At 43.0% G+C, this 16,870-nt stretch overlaps 1 protein-coding gene across 1 annotated transcript in view; it reads left to right on the top strand.

The window, feature by feature from the left end:
- ift80 (intraflagellar transport 80 homolog (Chlamydomonas)) overlaps window positions 1-16,843 on the top strand; it is a 33,488-nt gene extending 16,645 nt beyond the window's left edge. The window contains exons 9-20 of the mRNA XM_088301422.1: window positions 5,899-6,078; window positions 8,013-8,131; window positions 9,501-9,575; window positions 10,052-10,215; window positions 10,298-10,362; window positions 12,391-12,526; window positions 12,605-12,752; window positions 12,968-13,139; window positions 15,125-15,214; window positions 15,336-15,508; window positions 16,356-16,479; window positions 16,703-16,843. Coding sequence (XP_088157548.1) covers window positions 5,899-6,078; window positions 8,013-8,131; window positions 9,501-9,575; window positions 10,052-10,215; window positions 10,298-10,362; window positions 12,391-12,526; window positions 12,605-12,752; window positions 12,968-13,139; window positions 15,125-15,214; window positions 15,336-15,508; window positions 16,356-16,479; window positions 16,703-16,813 — 1,557 coding nt within the window. The 3' untranslated portion in view covers window positions 16,814-16,843. The remainder of the gene's footprint in view (window positions 1-5,898; window positions 6,079-8,012; window positions 8,132-9,500; window positions 9,576-10,051; window positions 10,216-10,297; window positions 10,363-12,390; window positions 12,527-12,604; window positions 12,753-12,967; window positions 13,140-15,124; window positions 15,215-15,335; window positions 15,509-16,355; window positions 16,480-16,702) is intronic.
- Window positions 16,844-16,870: the final 27 nt, after the last annotated feature.

Genomic DNA, 16,870 nt, shown 5'->3' with positions numbered 1-16,870 from the left:
ATGTAATGAACCGTTTGACAGAGAAGCGTTAACATTTTCAAAAATGTCCCTTTTTAGTTTAAAATAGCTTACTATTTTGACGATAGAACACAATACTTTATTTATACAGCGCACGTTCACATTCACAACAGCTGGAGCTGTAACAAAGCGCTTTCCATATGGCAAGGGTGTTGTTCATGTTTTTGGCCCCGTAAATCCATCTGCTTTTTTTCTCGCACCGGCTAGCAAGCGCTATGCTAACCTGCCGTCTCCCGTCAGGCGTCCACGTGGCCAGACAGATGGACGGAACAATGATAAAGGTGTTTTTTACGATTAAGCCAAGGTGGTTCGCGGTTTTTCCCTTGAGCTATCATCAAAAGCAATTTGTAGACTAATTTTTTTTGTTGTTTTCAAATGTCAGCAGCGAGTTGCTAGCAACTGGGAGTCACCCCCGCAATAATGTTCAAATTAGAAGTGCACTGCAAAAAACGTGTGACTCCTTGGAAGCCAAATCATTTGATTTTTTTTTTTACGGCTAGTTCCCAGTCAGATGTTTCAACACGATCAGGTCTCAGCCGTTCTGGTCATAGTCTGCAGCGATTCTTATCCTTCTAGTCAACCCCCGTTTTGAGTAGAGGGGTCAGTGCAAGCGGACTTTTACAAGACCCCATAATCCCCTCCAAAAGATTGATGAAACCCCATCTAAAGCCACCTCCCCAAAACATTTTTTTTTTTTTAATAGCCCAACTCCTGCTCACGCTCGCACCTTACAGGATGGGTTTGGTCTTAAAAGAGAAGCTCGGTGTCAGCGTTTTCATACACACCGTCTATTTGTGGCGAGATGCTTGTATATATGTCTAGTGTCTATTACACTCGCACATGTGTGTTGTGTTTATTGTGTGCGAGGATTTACGCTCTGTACCTGCACTGCCAGGTCCTGTCCTGCGCGCACGGCCCCACAGGCAAACTCAAGCCAGCTGGCTCCGCTGAGCGTCATCCAGCTGTTGTGATTTATGTAAGGCTGTTAACCCTCCACTTGTTTGGTTCCCAATCGCGCAATACTCGGCTAATAAGTAACGTAGCTCTTCTTTAGCTCGGATGGACATGGAGCCTTTGGTGTTAAGATGATGTGACAACACTGTCTAAATAAATTTGAGATTTTTTTTTTGTTTGTTTTGTTTTGTATTTTTTTTCTTACTCCTGCCAAGGAAATTGTTTCCTTTTGTTTTTGTTGTTTTAGATAGTAGGATTATGCAAAAGCTACATACTTAGACCGCGGGAAGCGTGGAGGGGATCCTGGCTAAAGAAAAAGGTATGAAATGAAGCCTTGGCCTTGTCATGATTGCGCTACTGAGCCCTTTTTCACCATTTCCTTAAATTCTCTTTGAATAATTCATGACTCTGCACAGACGGCAGGGATCTCTTCTTTGCGGAGTCATTCTAATTTTTATCCTTGGAGCTTCACGGGAGCAACAAACAGTCATTTGGTTATCGATCAAACATGATTTATTAAAACGCCCCATATAGCCATTCTAGGAGAGCGCCACTGCCACCTACTGGAGTGGATGTGCAATTACACGTTATTGTAGTACAACAGAAAAAAACTAATTCCCCACGGTCACACACTCCCCCCCCCTTCGGCATCGCACCGTGATCCCACATGGGGGGCCCGCCCCACTATTTGAGAAGCACTGGGCTAGTTGAACAAGAATTCAAAGCAAGGTTCGAAGGGCTGACAACATTAACGCTAATAGCAGTCGAAACGTTTTTTTTTTTCTTCTTCAGAGTGACGGGAGTGCCAGAGATGAAGGGCAACGAGAGATTCAAAGGTGGGGAGGTGTCATGACCTTTTGTCCGATTACCATTTTTTTGTGCATCAATGCATCTGGGTCGTGAGTGGTTGCCGACAGACATATTAAATGCCGAAGACATAATGAGTTTGAATCAGCCAATAGCTCCACTGGGAGCGATTAGCGAAGGCTTGTCATTCATCCCTTCCTGGCCAGACGGTCCCCACCCCCTTTAGAATGACCCATACAGGCCGAAACAGACTTGCGTAGTGCACAGAGGGGGGGGGGGGGGTCGAAACAAAACTAAGAGCAACTAATTTGATTTACTGCTGAAGACATTCCAGTTTGAAATATTGATGATCAAGAATCGTATAAACATCGATTTGGCATTATTAAACATAACAACTTGCGTGTATTATTTTCATCATCTTATCGTTCTCTTGCAAGTGTGACTTTGTGTATTTATGGCTTTAAAAGGCGGGTCATGCCCTGGTGAGTGACGTGGGCGTCCGCGAATGAGCCAATACGTAGGTAGTCTGCGTGTTGCGTGACTTTTAGTTTTGGCCTTTGGCCATTCGGTTGTCCTTATCATGTGCTTGTTTTCTTATCATGAGTTCAATAAAGCGATTGTGTGTATACCGGGATTACAGTACGTTTTCGACATCATCTTAAAACAGAATGTCGACATCGAGCATCGATACCTTAGCTTGTGTTAGCGGTAGTAGTAGGGTTTTTTTTATTTTTTTATTTTTTTTTTTTTTGCAATGTGGTTATTTGAATTATTTGATGAATTGTAGCAGCCCTAATCCAATTAGGATGGGTGTTTATTTATTTATTTTATTTGCTTTAAAGCAATTGTCTCAAGTGTAGAATTACACCTAGTCTTTGCCACAACACATACACACACACGTGTGTGTGTGTGTGTGTGTGTGCATGTTTGTCCGCTTGTAATGCTTTATATACGTCGTCTACGTCTATGAACTCATTGTGAGTTTGAGGGATCCCCCACCCCCGCTTTCTCCCCGCGGCTGGGCAACACGTCATGTCTGTCACCTTCTCTCTGGCCACAAAGCTACCCATTATAGAAAGACGAGGGGTTCAGTGACCAGCGAGAAGACTCCCCCAGTCTCCACCCAGGCGCACCTTGGAATCGTCATACACTGCTTCTGCATGTTTACTTGTTCTTTTTTTTTTTTTTTTCTGTACATTTGTATACACTCCCAGTTCTTTTTTTTTTTTTTTCTGTACATTTGTATACACTCCCAGTTCTTTTTTTTTTTTTTTCTGTACATTTGTATACACTCCCACTTTCCGTCACTTTAGAGTTTGTTTTTCCACCAAGACAGTGGCAGTAGGATCATTTATTTGTATGGCAAATTAACAAATCATTATTGTTTTTCCAATAGAGCTGACGATGTATATTACGGGGACAATGGAAAGGTTTTTGCATCGGGAACGAGTGCCATAAATACAGTCATCTGTGCAGTGCGACCCCTGTTTCTATTATTTATTTATTTATCTTACAAGGAGTGACATATCTGACTATTGATGTCTGCATAATTAATGTTCGCAAAATTAATTCATTACATTAGAACTGTTTTTTAATATCTATTTTTATCTAACATTATTTATTTGTGCTTCTTATTTTAATAATATGACTGGTTCAATTTCTAATTTGCTACTAGTCTGTTTAATGTCACTTCATAATTTAGTGAAAAAAGCTAAGCAGTCATAGTGTGCATTTGTTTTAAGAGAAAAATAAGAATTAATGTCTTTATCGTGATATAAAATGGCCTATGTGGTGATCGATTTTCTTTTTTTTTTCCCCATATCGCCCAGCTCTATTTTTTTTCTGATATTTTTAAATCTCTCGATACCGATACATGTTGTGAACTCCTGCTTTCTTTCCTGGAGAAGTTTGGTGTGGATGGAGCTCAAGTGATGTTACTCAACTGATTGGGAGATGCACAACAAATTCCTTTTCTCATGCTGGAGTGCATTGTGGTCAAGCTCTCATACTTTTTTTTTTTTTTAGATGACTGCAAGCAGACAGTGTACTTCTAATCAGCAAAATATGTGAGCTTGCTGACAGGATTGACAATGACAAGGTGGACATCTTTTGGGTAATGTCAGCAATTTAGTTAGCAGGATGTCTGTTTTACAAACATTTAGAATTTCTGAAAAAAGTGTATCCGTCCACATTCGTTTTCGGTATGAAGGTGAGGACACCTAATGGCACATGTTACAGTCCAGTTGCACTGGGGCCAAGTGTGGCATCCATCAGATGGAGCTAAGCTGACAGGGTTGGAAGTGAACATTTGGATCAATCAAACGATGTGATGGGAAGGACGTGTTTTGGATCATGCGGCCTTGTCAGTGTTCTGCACTCTGCTGACGGCTATACTTTAGTTCTGAAATATTGAATTATTCCTTCCCGCCTTCCACGGAGCCAGACATTGCTGACAAGCCTGCCTTTTCATGATGCACATGCTTCAGCACCTCTCAATACGGACATTCGAATGTCACACATGTGCCGCCCAATGTGTGCACAAACACCTCACACCTTTGTCTTATTTTCTCACGTGTACTTTAATCTTAAAACTTTTCACCCTTGCACACGTCTACTCTTCACATATAGAGTCACGTATGCACATAAATATCGCGCACACATAAAACAATCCCTCTCCGGCCGACTCTTGGAGGAGCAAAACGGCTCAATGTGTTAAAAGCATTAGGTAAGCGTGAATCCAGCAGCGCTCCTTTTTGGCAGGTATCACATGTCGTGCTTCATTACAATCTGGTGTGCGCATTCAGCTGCATCCATCAAGACATCCTTTCCCCTTCTCCCTCTTGGGTGCTTTAACACAGAGTGGGCCATCTCAAGACGTTAGCTGCAGAATAAATGACGTCCCTCATTATTGTCCACGTCGGCCCGAACTCCGCAGCCTCCCCGAGCACAACTCCGCTCATGTTGTGAATGTCAAAAAAATAGGAATAAGAAAAATAGTCCCCGCTGTGATGAGTGAGCAGGGCACGAATCGTAGGCACCGCTTGCGAGGAAGAGGGAGGGGAACGCAATTAGAACACTATTTCATGACTTGAACAAACTCTCTCTTGTCCACATTGCAGCGCAGTTCTTATTTTTGCGGCAACTATTTTTGGGCTCAATATGACTTGAACTACTTGGGGGGGAGGGAGGGGGGACAAGCGAGCTGAGGAATACATGTGTATTGGAGAAAGGCGGACCGGGAGGAGATCAAAGGAGCTAACCTGTAGCCTGCCGACTGTTAAAAGGCAACACACAGGAAATAAGGCTTCGACTCCGATCCCGCAGCTGCACGCGTATCAGCCGGCAAACACACTGAGCTTCTTTTCTCCACTCTGGCCACAGATATTGGCGTGCCGAGCTGCACTTGTCCACCCTCCATTGCTAGAAAAGGGCGACTAGTCGCACTTTTCTCTTAAGCAGTTGAAGGTTTCAAAGTGTCGGCTTGAGGGACAGGTGAGGATCAGTTAAAACAGAGATGTACGCACGACCAGTCGGCTAATGCAACGGTGCGGCTTTTCTGTGGATTTTTCTTTCACCGGTAGGGGCGCTCTATAGTTCAGAAAAATCCGCTAAATAAATTTCAATTTTTTTTTCTTCTCTTGGGTCTGTTCTGTTTTAATTAGCAAAGTTGTTGCTGTTTTAAAAGGCACTGTTTTAAGAATCTGTTTATGTACCTTTATGGGCATTCACAGTACAAATTTGTTTTGTGCTTACCGTAAACAACTCATTTTTTTTCAACATAGAAAACTGTGGCTTATATAGCCTGGTGCGGCTTTTTGTCATTATTATTATTATTATTTTTATTTATTCTTTTTTTTGTTTTCCGCACCCAGCATGTGTGATAGATGAGGATAGCAGAGCGTATGTTTACGATGTCAATGTCTCACAGTTCATCACGGCTCGCCGATTGACTGACTGGGACTTCTTTTCCAGCAGAGTTGACATTATGCGCACGGGTATCTGCTCGCACTCAAAACGCACACCTCCTCGATAAGCGTCTAATTGCATCGAAGCGCTCCCAAAAGAAATGCGCATTTGTGGCCATCTTTGTCAATGATGATATTCCTTCTCTCCTGGCAGTGGTCCTACGCGTTGGAGAAACCCAACACGGGCAGCGTGTTCAGCCTGGCCTGGTCTGCGGACGGCACGCAGGTGGCCGGGGCCTGCGGGAATGGTCATGTCATCTTTGCCAATGTGGTGGAGCAGCACTGGGAGTGGAACAACTTTATGATCACCCTTACCAAGAGGAAAAGCATGCAGGTAGCGAAACACGCATACACTCAACGGACACTTCATTTGGTATGGCTGCCAAATCTAATGCGATTCGACACAACAGCTGTGTTAAAGCTTCTTCCTTGACTTTTATAATAAGCACAGACCTCAGCAAAGGTTCCACAAAAGTGAGTGAAGAATTTTTGTTTGGTCGTTTGTACGCCGACTGGTGTCCATCCTTTATTCTCATGTTGTGAGACCTTTCGTTCAAATGTAAATACAAAAAGATAAAAAAAAGTTAATGCTTTATTTATTTAATTATTTATTTTTTAACTAAGTTTTTTTTTAATTAGTACGAGTGATTTCTAGGGCTGGGTATCAATTCAAATTCCCCAAATCGATTCAATTTTTGATTCACGATTCACATTGATTGATTATTGATTCAATCAAGGATTTCACACGGTATAAATTTTATTTTCGTGTGGAAGGCATTCTCAGAAGACCAATTGCTGGGTCTGTAACAGAAAATAGGCCAAAATGTTGATGATTTTATTTTGAAAAAAAAACACAAAGATGAAAGTCAAAGTCTGCGTTCGTGGAGGACTACAGAAATGTGAGAATATTTACTGTACATTAGAGGCTAAAATGCAGAGGATTTGTACAACTTTGAATTAAACAAGTTTTTTTAAACGATCATGAGAAAAATTACCAATTAATTCGGCAATCGATTTGTTGTCGATTCTACGGCGGTGGACTATTTGTACACGCAGTTTGAAAAACACTTCAAGGCCCAACGCGCTATCCTTTTCCATCTATCTTCTGCATCCTCCCCTGTAACACCAACCGCCTTCACGTCTTCCCTCACTACATCTATCAAAAACGTCTTCCTCCAGCAGCTCCATCAAAACCTATGTACTCAATGTCTCACTCTGGTGTGTGTCCAAACTCCAAAGCATCCAAGTCTGGTCTCTCAACCTTCATTTCCAAAACATCAAACCCGATGAGCTCATTTCTAATCCAAACCGACTTCTCAAGAGAACTTCCAACATCTTCATTTCTGTTTCTCACCTCTCTCTTACAATTGAGCGTCTTGTTTAAGATTTTTTTGTGCGACTGTGCTTTTTTTGACTGGCATGTCATTACAATGTGCCTGTACACCTAATGTTGAGCATACGTGCCTCACTTGCAAACGTATGCAAAAAAAAAAAAAAGACTCTGGCTGGCCACTTGTAGCCGTATATTATAGTTGGACCCTGCCCATTTGCCAGGCAACTTTGCAATGACAATGGCTACCCTGTCCCGCTGCCTTCCTTTGCTCTCCTATTTTGTCCTGTTTAAAGTCAAGCTGACCACAAAGTAGCATTTACACACATTTAAACGCGCCCAAATGTCCATAGAAAGGGATACACACCTAGAAAAAAACCAGCATCAGGCATCTTTTACTGAGTGCAGTTTGTGTAAACCAAACAAACGCGGGTCATCGGCCACTTATTTTCAGCCTGGCAGGCACTTTTTCGGTCTCCCTTCCTCCGCCTTTCCTCCTCACGGGCTGCTTTAAACGTGCACATCTGCCAGCGGTTTGTGAATCAGCCAGCTAAATTTACCACCTTGCGGTCCAATGTTGTTGTTTTTTTAATTCTCGGTTGTGTTGCTTGTAAATTTGGCTCGCTGGAGTGGGGGGCAGAAGAGGAAGATTTGTGAAGCTGTAAAAATAACCCCACCTTTCACCTGGCGCTTGGAAAAGGCCCTTTCATTCATTCACCGAGGGAGCTGCTAGGGAAGTATTTATCTATGGCAGCACATCAGTACGTGCACGCACACATTCCAAGCAGGTAAAAATGTCTTCCTCTGACCACAGTTACCCGACGTATGCTTGGATATATGATATACTGCTTCCCGTGTATAAAAATACAACATTCTATATGCACTGCGCCAATCTTTCATGCGCCATTCTATATAAATATATATTTTTTTTACCCCAGGTGAGGAATGTGATGAACGATGCGGTGGACGTGTTAGAGTTCAGAGATCGAGTCATCAAAGCCTCGCTGGCTTTTGGGCACCTCGTCGTCGCCACGTCCCTTCAGTGCTACATCTACAAGTGAGTGCTTCTCCCAGTCTGCGCATCCTCTAATTCCCTCTGCCACAATTTTTCACTCATTTGCTCTCTCTGGAAGGAGCGGAATATTACTTTTGAGAGTTAACATGAGCCTCCTTATATGGACATCAATTCACACATGACCTGCTGCCAATCCAAAATGCTGCTTCTCTGCGGCTAAGCTGTTTTTCATCTGAAGGAAGCGAAAGCACATTGTTTGAAAAGCACTTAAAAGGCGTTCAAGTGATGATATCCTATTTGCGTTGCATTGCCAATTGCAGTTTATGTGCAATAAGAAAATTATTCTAACATTGTGGCTAACCTGGACTTGCCTGATAAATGTATGCTTTTCAAAATACTGAATATACCTGTGTGTGTGTGGGTGTGTGCGCGTGTGTGTGTATATACAGTATATTTATACTGTATGTATATTTGGAGGCAGTGCATTGACTAACAAAGACTTACATTATTGCAGTTTGCACGAAAGGGATCCTCCCGGGCCACAAGATTGGGTACACTTGCTCAGTCTGACATCAAGGTCTATTTGAACAAATCTGCCTTCGTTCTTTTGTCATCGGCTTCGATTTAGATGGATGAAAAAAACTGCACTACCGGAAGCTACAACTGTATTAATAAATATGTAAAATATGCAGTAGAAGTTTCACCAGTTTTTGGAATTGTTTAATCACGCATAATTTAGAGCAAGATTAATTTTTGTGACATTACTAGATTTTTTTTTTCCCCTCATAGATGTCAATGACACCCTGCGGGCAACATTGTGGTTAGGGTTAGGTAGTGACTCGAGATTTTTTGTTTTTTTTGTTTTATGCTTAGTCAAGTTAAAATTGATCACAGTTGACCCCACTATAGTCACAGTTTGACACCTGCAGATTTGCATATTCACAGATTTTTTTTTTTTAATTTATTTATTTTTTACAGGATTACCCCATCCCCAATTTTATTTTCATATATTAGATGTTCATCATCATTTTTTAAATAATTTTTTGAGTTGATTAAAAATAATGATCACAAATCTCCCCTCCAATGCGTTTCCGTGGTCGTCAATCATATGTGGATATTTGCTATTTGTGGCCCAGCCTGGTCCCTATCTCCCGCGATTAGCGGCGGTCGACTGTAATCAATGACATCATCCCTATTTTTACACTACAGTGCAGTGGTCCTCGACATTGTTGCGCTACGGACCAAACAAATGAACCTAATGAGCGTGTAATCCAATATTTGCTACATTTATTAGCGTATCCCTCATTTCTATCTCTTTCCATTCTTGCCTTGTCTGAGGTTATTCTCCCTTGAATGTCTGTTTTTGCAAAGAATGATAGGCGCGCATATTTGTGTGTTTTGTTTGTGCCAGCACACGGAACTGGAACACTCCCCTCATACTTGACCTGAAGGAAGGAACAGTCAGTCTCATTCTGCAAGCGGAGAGGTGAGCCGCATGCTTAATCCCGGCAAGGAGTGGAACAGGCGAACCGGAGACGATCGTAGAATCGCCTCCCAGCCTCTCTGAGACTTCATTACTACCACGCACACACACCTGCACACCGACACGGCCAGACGGGCGCTGCGCTATAGCTCAGCACAAGTCATGTCATATAAGAAGTCCGATAGTGTAACCGCTCGGGGAAAATGAGATTAATCTGGAGTAGCTCTTGTGCAGCACTCCAGCGCAGTGTCCCTGACACTCATCGTGCTGCTAAATAGATTACTTGTCATTCTATAATCACAGTCGAGCCCCCTGCGTCACGCTGAGTAAATCGCGGCTGTTTTTTAATGTGCATAAAAATCCTCTACCTAACGACCATCTGTTTTATTAGATGAACAGCCGCACCGCATCCATATAAAAGTCTACTCACTGTATCGTCTTCCCTCCTTCCCAACTCCCTTCCCTCGCTGCCACTCAAGACATGCTCTTCTAGTGGACGGGGCCGGCTTGTATATATTCTCCTACGAGGGCCGACTCATCTCCTCCCCGAAATTTCCCGGCATGAGGGCTGACATGCTAAACGCTCAGTGTGTCTCGCTCAGTAACGACACCGTTGCCATCCGTGACAAGAGTGATGAGAAAGGTGAGAGGTTCGCCGCTCTCAGATTATAAACACTGAATGCTCATTGCTCTCTTTTTATTTATTTATTTGTAATCCTCACTAGTCATCCTTCTCTTTGACGCCCTGACCGGCAAACCTCTCGGTGACGGGAAGTCTTTGACTCACAAGGTAAGCAAATCCATCGGTGGGAGGGACTTCTGGCTCTTGAGATTATTTTGGGGAATATAAACAGAACAAAAAAAAATAAAAATTGCTGGTGCTTAATATGAATAAGTACACCTCAACAGATTTGTGAGAACACTTTGATTTTACTTTTATGATCTGTGTTTCCTTTGTTTTTATTCTATACCACAAAGTGACTTTACCACAAATTTCATGTCAATGTGCACACATGAAGATTAAAAATTTCTTTTCGTGTGGCTGAAATGACAAGTCTCTTAAAGCGAAGTAAAAAAAAAAAGTAATTAAACAGGATTCAATCACAGGTGAGTCGACTCATCACAGTTGTTCTTGTTCACTGAGAAGTGCATAAAAAGCGTACTCATTCATGTTTAATGCTGGATGTCATTTTATTATCCAGACGTCTTTCCATGAGTTGTGGGATTTTTATCACACTCACCATCCATCTTCTATTTTGCCTGCCAAGGCAACCATGCGCATCCCAGCCGACCGTCAACGAGCATATTTTCCGGCGGGAGTGGCACGATAAAAATAGTTTGTCTGGCCAACTCGTGGATCGTGCCTATATGGTTTGGTCAATTTTAGATTTTACAGCTCCGTCAAGCCATGGATTGTGAATCCAAAATGCTTACGACAGCACTTGCAAGTACCGAGCTTGCATTTCTTGAAGTAATCCATTTGAAAGATTCAGTACAAGACCTCTTAAAAAGAAAAATTTCAAAGATAATTATGACTATTTAATTTTGCCATTGCATGGGTTTCTGATGTTATTTATTAATGTAGCTAATAGCGATAATATCTAAGATTTTTTTTTTCTGATAGTTCTTCACCACAAAAGCATTTGTTGAATTATTGGTGTTGAATTGCAAATAAACATCTCTTTGATACTGTTTAACTGAGCATTGAATGGGAAATGGACTTTGACTCGGAGCTCGCTTTTCCGCCTTCAAGGCACTCAAATCGCTTCACGCTGACTCCTCATTGACCAACTGATGACGCGGCATCAAGAGCAACCGCGGCTTCGGTATCTTGCTTAAGGACACTTTGACACAACGGATGGAAACCTCAACCTCTGGGTTAGGAAACGACCCCGCTGAGACTTGCCGCCTCAATTATTATTGTAAATGACCAGATTTCATTTATTCGGAAGGTATTTATTCTAACTGTCAAACTTTTCACACGAATACCTCCTAAAAAATATATTGCTCTTCTTCGTAACAAATTAAAATATTTATTATATATTATTATTCTATTATTATTCTATTATTATTATAACTTATTAATGAACATTGCCACTCTTGGAAAATTAAACAACTACTTAAATAATTAATCTTAAATTTCCTTCATACAAAAAAAACGTTTAATAAATTGTACCTTGATGTTTGTTAAAAACAAACCGTTCTCAAAGATTAAATGCAAATGTATTAAACTTATAAGTCAAATACAACTGAACTGTACGTGGAGTTTACTTATTTATTTTTTTTGCCAACCACTAGTGGGAGCTAGCATTCCACCAATACTCGTTCCACACTCATTGCTCATTAAGAACCATTTAAAAAATTTATGAAGTAAAAATAAAATCCAAACTTAATTGTTTGGATCTTGTTACATTGTACCGGTGTTCCTAATGTTATGGCCATCGAGTGTGTGGCTCTTATTTACAAGGTAAAATCATAAATCATTGTATGTATTGGATAAGATGAGTTCATTGTATGGGAAAGACGGGAATGAAGGCAAAAAGGAATCAGAGGTAGCAGCAGTTGCTGTCTGCATGGCGTTGTCTTCCAGCGCACTAAGCTGAAGTCAGCTGGCGAAGACCTCAAACAAACGCGCGCGCTCACATTGGCTCCGAAAGAGGTTCCGCACACACCTCTTGGTTGCCTGCCTGCGTGTAACTCCGTCAAACGCAGGCGCACGCTCGCCAACAAAGACTGCTGGGTCACAGTGCAAACGTATGTCTTGTTCCTGTCACTCACTTCGTCTCCGTAAGTGCGCGTGTTTTTTGTCCGTGTGCAGCTGGAGGTGGTGGAGATAGCTCTGGATCAATGCGGTCCATCCACCGAAAGGAAGATCGCTTTGATCGACAAGAACCGAGACCTTTACCTCACTTCTGTGCGGTACCTTGGACGCGAGCCCAAAATCTGCAAAATTGGTAAGAATTGAGCAATGTTAACCCCAATTTTTTTTTTTGTGCTATCAACTGACAAAGATTGTTATAAATGTGTCATAGGTAGCATGATTCACAGCATGGCGTGGAACAATGCGGCAAACATCCTGTGTGGCGTCCAAGACAGCCAGTTCACAGTGTGGTACTACCCAAGTGCCGTCTTCATCGACAAGGAGCTGCTCCCCAAAACGCTTTACACAAAGGATGGCAGGTAAGACTCGAATGGCGCTCGTCCTTCATTCATTTATTTTTTTCATTGTTTTGCTGTTTTTGAAGCTGTGTAAAAAAACTAAATGGTGTAAGCAGTCAACTCCCACATTTTTTAATTTTTTTTTTAAATCAAAAAAAAATCTCAATTTTGAGCTGTGTGGGCAGAGCATAGAGTTACAGTTTAGTGTTGACATTCCTCCTCCTCTCTCTTCCAAGCGAGTTCAGCCATGCGCCCCACATTCTGAGCTACGTGGACACCAAGGTGCGATTACGGCAAAGAGACGGGTCCTTGCTTTACACCAGCGTGCCTCCATACGCCGTGCTCCTTCACGAATACAGCAGCTCGGCACGCTGGGAGGACGCGCTTCGCCTCTGCCGCTTTGCCAAGGTAAGATGTCTGACGTTTTACACCCAAACTCTCTTACACCTCGCACGCTACGGCTCAGCCACAGTTGCGCTTCCTGCAGCGTGTGTCACGCTTGAGCGGTCATTCGCCTTTGAGCCGGTCGGAAATGAAAAGGTAGCAGACAGGTTTATTGCCCAGACCAGCAGGTTTTAATTAGCCTTCAATTAGCCCAGTGACACCATTTGCTACATTTAGCCCCCACTAGAACGCTCAAAGCCTTATATGAACGTATCGACTCTTCACAAGCTAGGACCTTTTTTTTTTGTTGTTGTTGTTGTTTTTTCTTGAGCCAGTGACGTGATAACCACAACTCGGGGGAACAGGATGTCAAGTAGCAAAAGCCGGGACGGAACAAAGAGCGATTTTAATAGCCTTCCGCAGAGCATTTTTTTTCCTAGAATAACATTTGTCGCAAAGAGTTCCACTCAGAGGTTGTTCACAAGCCGGTACGCACACGCACACGCACACACACACACACACACACACTATAGTCCCACAAAATCTCATCTGCCATTGGTTTGATTCGTATGACTTCAGGCGGGCGATGACAGTGTTGTTTTACGGTCGGTGGTTTTCTCGTTAGAGCCGTTTGTCGCGGTATTAGGCGGTGATTGTAGGGAGGAAATCACAGCGGTGACTTTGACCAGTTGATGGGCTCCATTTTTAATTAGGGCGGCTGTCCAGACTGAAGTGGTGACACATTTGTTTATGTTCAGAAGTGTTGCGTGAAGAAAATGTCTGTTTGTTTGACGTGTGTTTTCACCGGCTTCCACCGCGATGGCGGTGAGAACTTCAGGAATAAGAGCAACAACACGGCACGTATTATTACGTTATACATTTGTCGTGTGTCATACAGCGAAACGCCCTCAATTTCTTTCGCAGTACGTTACGTTGTCCTCAGTTTACGAAGTTCCTACGGTGGAAACTTGAATTTGTGCAGATGGATGGAGTGTTTTGGTCACCTCACCTCATCAGAGAAAAAAAAACATTTAATCTTAAATGAAAGTGAACAAAAGGATTACAACTATATATGTCTTTGAAAATAAAACATTATTTAGAAAATAAAACATTAACAAAGTTTATTCCATTAATTTTTTTCCAGTTCGGCAAGGTCGGATTAAAAGGTTTAGCGGGCCGCATGTGGCCCCCGGGCCGTAGTTTGCCCACACCTGTTCTAGTACCATGCAGTGACTTATTCTGGCGCTGCTGCACAAAGAAGTTCATTGTGCGCATATGTTGGTACAATCCTAAAACGTGGAGCAGCTGTAATTGGAAATTTGACCATGTTTTTTTTTTTTTTTTTGGAGGGGTGGGGGGGGTTTGAGTGAAGATGATGACAACCATCAAAATAAAAAAAAAAATGAAACTTTGGAATTGTGACGTGGGAAAGCAGCTAATTGTATTTCTTTTGCGAACTGATCATGTTTGACATTTGGCATTTCAACGTATTTAAAGCACAATTAAACTTATTAAAACACATTTGTTTCCCCTTAGTGCCTGTTCTTACGCTCTCGCACACGCACTGCTTTCCAAATAAGAGGCAGTGCGTGCTTGCTTAAAGCTGTTTACTCGTCACTGCCAATCGTTTACTTTAAAACTGGCTGTAAAACAAAAGAGAATCGAGCATAAACGCAAAACTGTTCAATTAAATGATCGTTTTATTTGACCTGAGCGAGCTAGCTTAGCGCTAGCACCCTCCATACCTCATGCGTGTCGTGAGACATCCCGCGGTCTGCTGATTAGTTGACGTCCGTCGTCACTTTCTAGAAGGCACTAAACAAACCTTATCTGGGTCGAACACATGCTGGATTTCCTGCGCTTTGTCCTGTTTCTCTGATTTGTTGTTTTTTACGTAGTGTAACTCTTTGTCCGCTTGCTTATTATTGCCACGCGCTTGCAAGGCCAGCTGAACTGAAGTGTTGCACTCGATGGCAACGAGGACTCACCGCGCTTCCTTGTGTGTGCAGGAAGAGACTTTGTGGGCATGTCTGGCTGCCATGGCGATAGCCAACAGAGAGCTGACCACAGCGGAGATGGCCTACGCGGCCATTAGAGAGGTAAGAGCATCCATTAATGGATCCGTCAGAGTAGCGCTTTTTGAGTGACTCTGGGGTGAAGTTTAGCCGCTTGTTTCCTAATGCACATGGTCTCTCCTCCTCTTCCTCATCCGCTTCCCAGTTACCGCGAGTGCATTACATCAACTTTATCAAGCAACAGCCGTCCAAGGAGTCGTCTTTGGCCCACCTGCTGTTGTTCAGCGGGCAGGTCCAGGAGGCAGAGGGCACTCTGTTACAAGCTGGACTCGTCTATCAGGCCATACAAGTCAACATTGATCTGTTCAATTGGGACAGGTAGGCAACCGTTTGGATACAAGTGTGTGTGTGTGTGTGCGCGCGCGTCTTATTTGTGTGGCAGAACGTTTGTGCGTGTGTCTTTGAGTGTGTGTTTCTGAGTGCATGTGTGTCAGAATGTGTCCGTGTGTGTGTGTTTCAAGAGTGCGTGTGTGTGCAAACGTGGCTCTTTGACGGGATGAAATTGTTAACGTGTGGTCCGTCAGATGTTTAAATTTTATGACATCCCTTCCGATTGTACACGTCACCTGTCTTTCAATAGTTGCAATGCTGGCGCAATCTATCCTCGTTTGGGCACGCCTACCACCGGGACAGCACGCAGGGCGCATGCGCCGCACACACACCGCCGCACAACAAGACACGAACACGTCTGCGGTTATTCGTCTCTGCTCACACACGCCGACACGCTTTCCTTTGACGGAGTTTTCGTCGACTGAAACTAGACGAAAACTATCGCGAATAGGAATGCCTATATATGATGAAAACTACTCAGCATTTTCGACCAAATGACTAAGACTAAGACTAAATCTAAAATGCCTGCCAAAAACAACACTGCGTGTATGTCTGCGTTTGTGCGTTTGTGTTTTTGCATCTGTCTGTGTCTTTGAGAATGCATTTGCGAATGTATGTTAATGTGTGTGCAGTGTGCACGTTTCAGAGTGTCTGTGTGTCATTGAGTGTGGACATTTGTGAGTGAGCGTACGTGTCTGTGTGTCATTCTGATTATGAGCGTCTGAGCGAATGTAGTAAAAGTGTGTTTGCGTATCAGTGCGTCTGTGTCGTACTCACTGTGCGTTCATGTGCCAGTCATATTGCAAGATGGAGATCCATGTTGGTGTGTTTCCAGGGCGCTCGAGCTGGCAGTCAAACACAAGACGCACGTCGACACTGTGCTGGCCTATCGGGAGAAGTTCCTGCAGACATTTGGCAGGAAGGAGACCAATAAGAGGTTCCTGCAATACGCTAAAGGGGTAAGCTGAAACAGCCTCTCTGTATTTGCTGCCTCACATTAATTGATTCGGGCAGCAATCACGTGCAGTTTAACAATGAGTTTTTTTCCCAACAGTCTCCCGTCGTTTACAAGCTTTTCACTCACGGTTTACGCGTTGAATCTGATACAAACACTCTGACCTTAATCACTTCCATACTGGCAATGGAGCTCAGGAAATGAGCTTTTCTGTGTCTTTCTCTTAGGTTGAGGTGGATTGGAATAAAATCCAAGCTAAGATCGAGATGGAATTGTCCAAAGAAAGAGAGAAAGCTGCAAACGCGTCTGTCAGGAGCAGCTTGGCCCAGCGGCGTTAATGTCAAGAGGAACTTTCTGACCCCCCCCCCAAGATCAGTCACAAGGCTCGGGCTGTC

The sequence above is a fragment of the Idiotropiscis lumnitzeri genome, chromosome 7 (assembly GCF_059441095.1).
Source record: "Idiotropiscis lumnitzeri isolate Australia: NSW breed Sydney's pygmy pipehorse chromosome 7, RoL_Ilum_1.0, whole genome shotgun sequence".
Classification (NCBI taxonomy): Eukaryota; Metazoa; Chordata; class Actinopteri; order Syngnathiformes; family Syngnathidae; genus Idiotropiscis; species Idiotropiscis lumnitzeri.
This window is presented reverse-complemented; position numbering and strand designations above follow the sequence as displayed.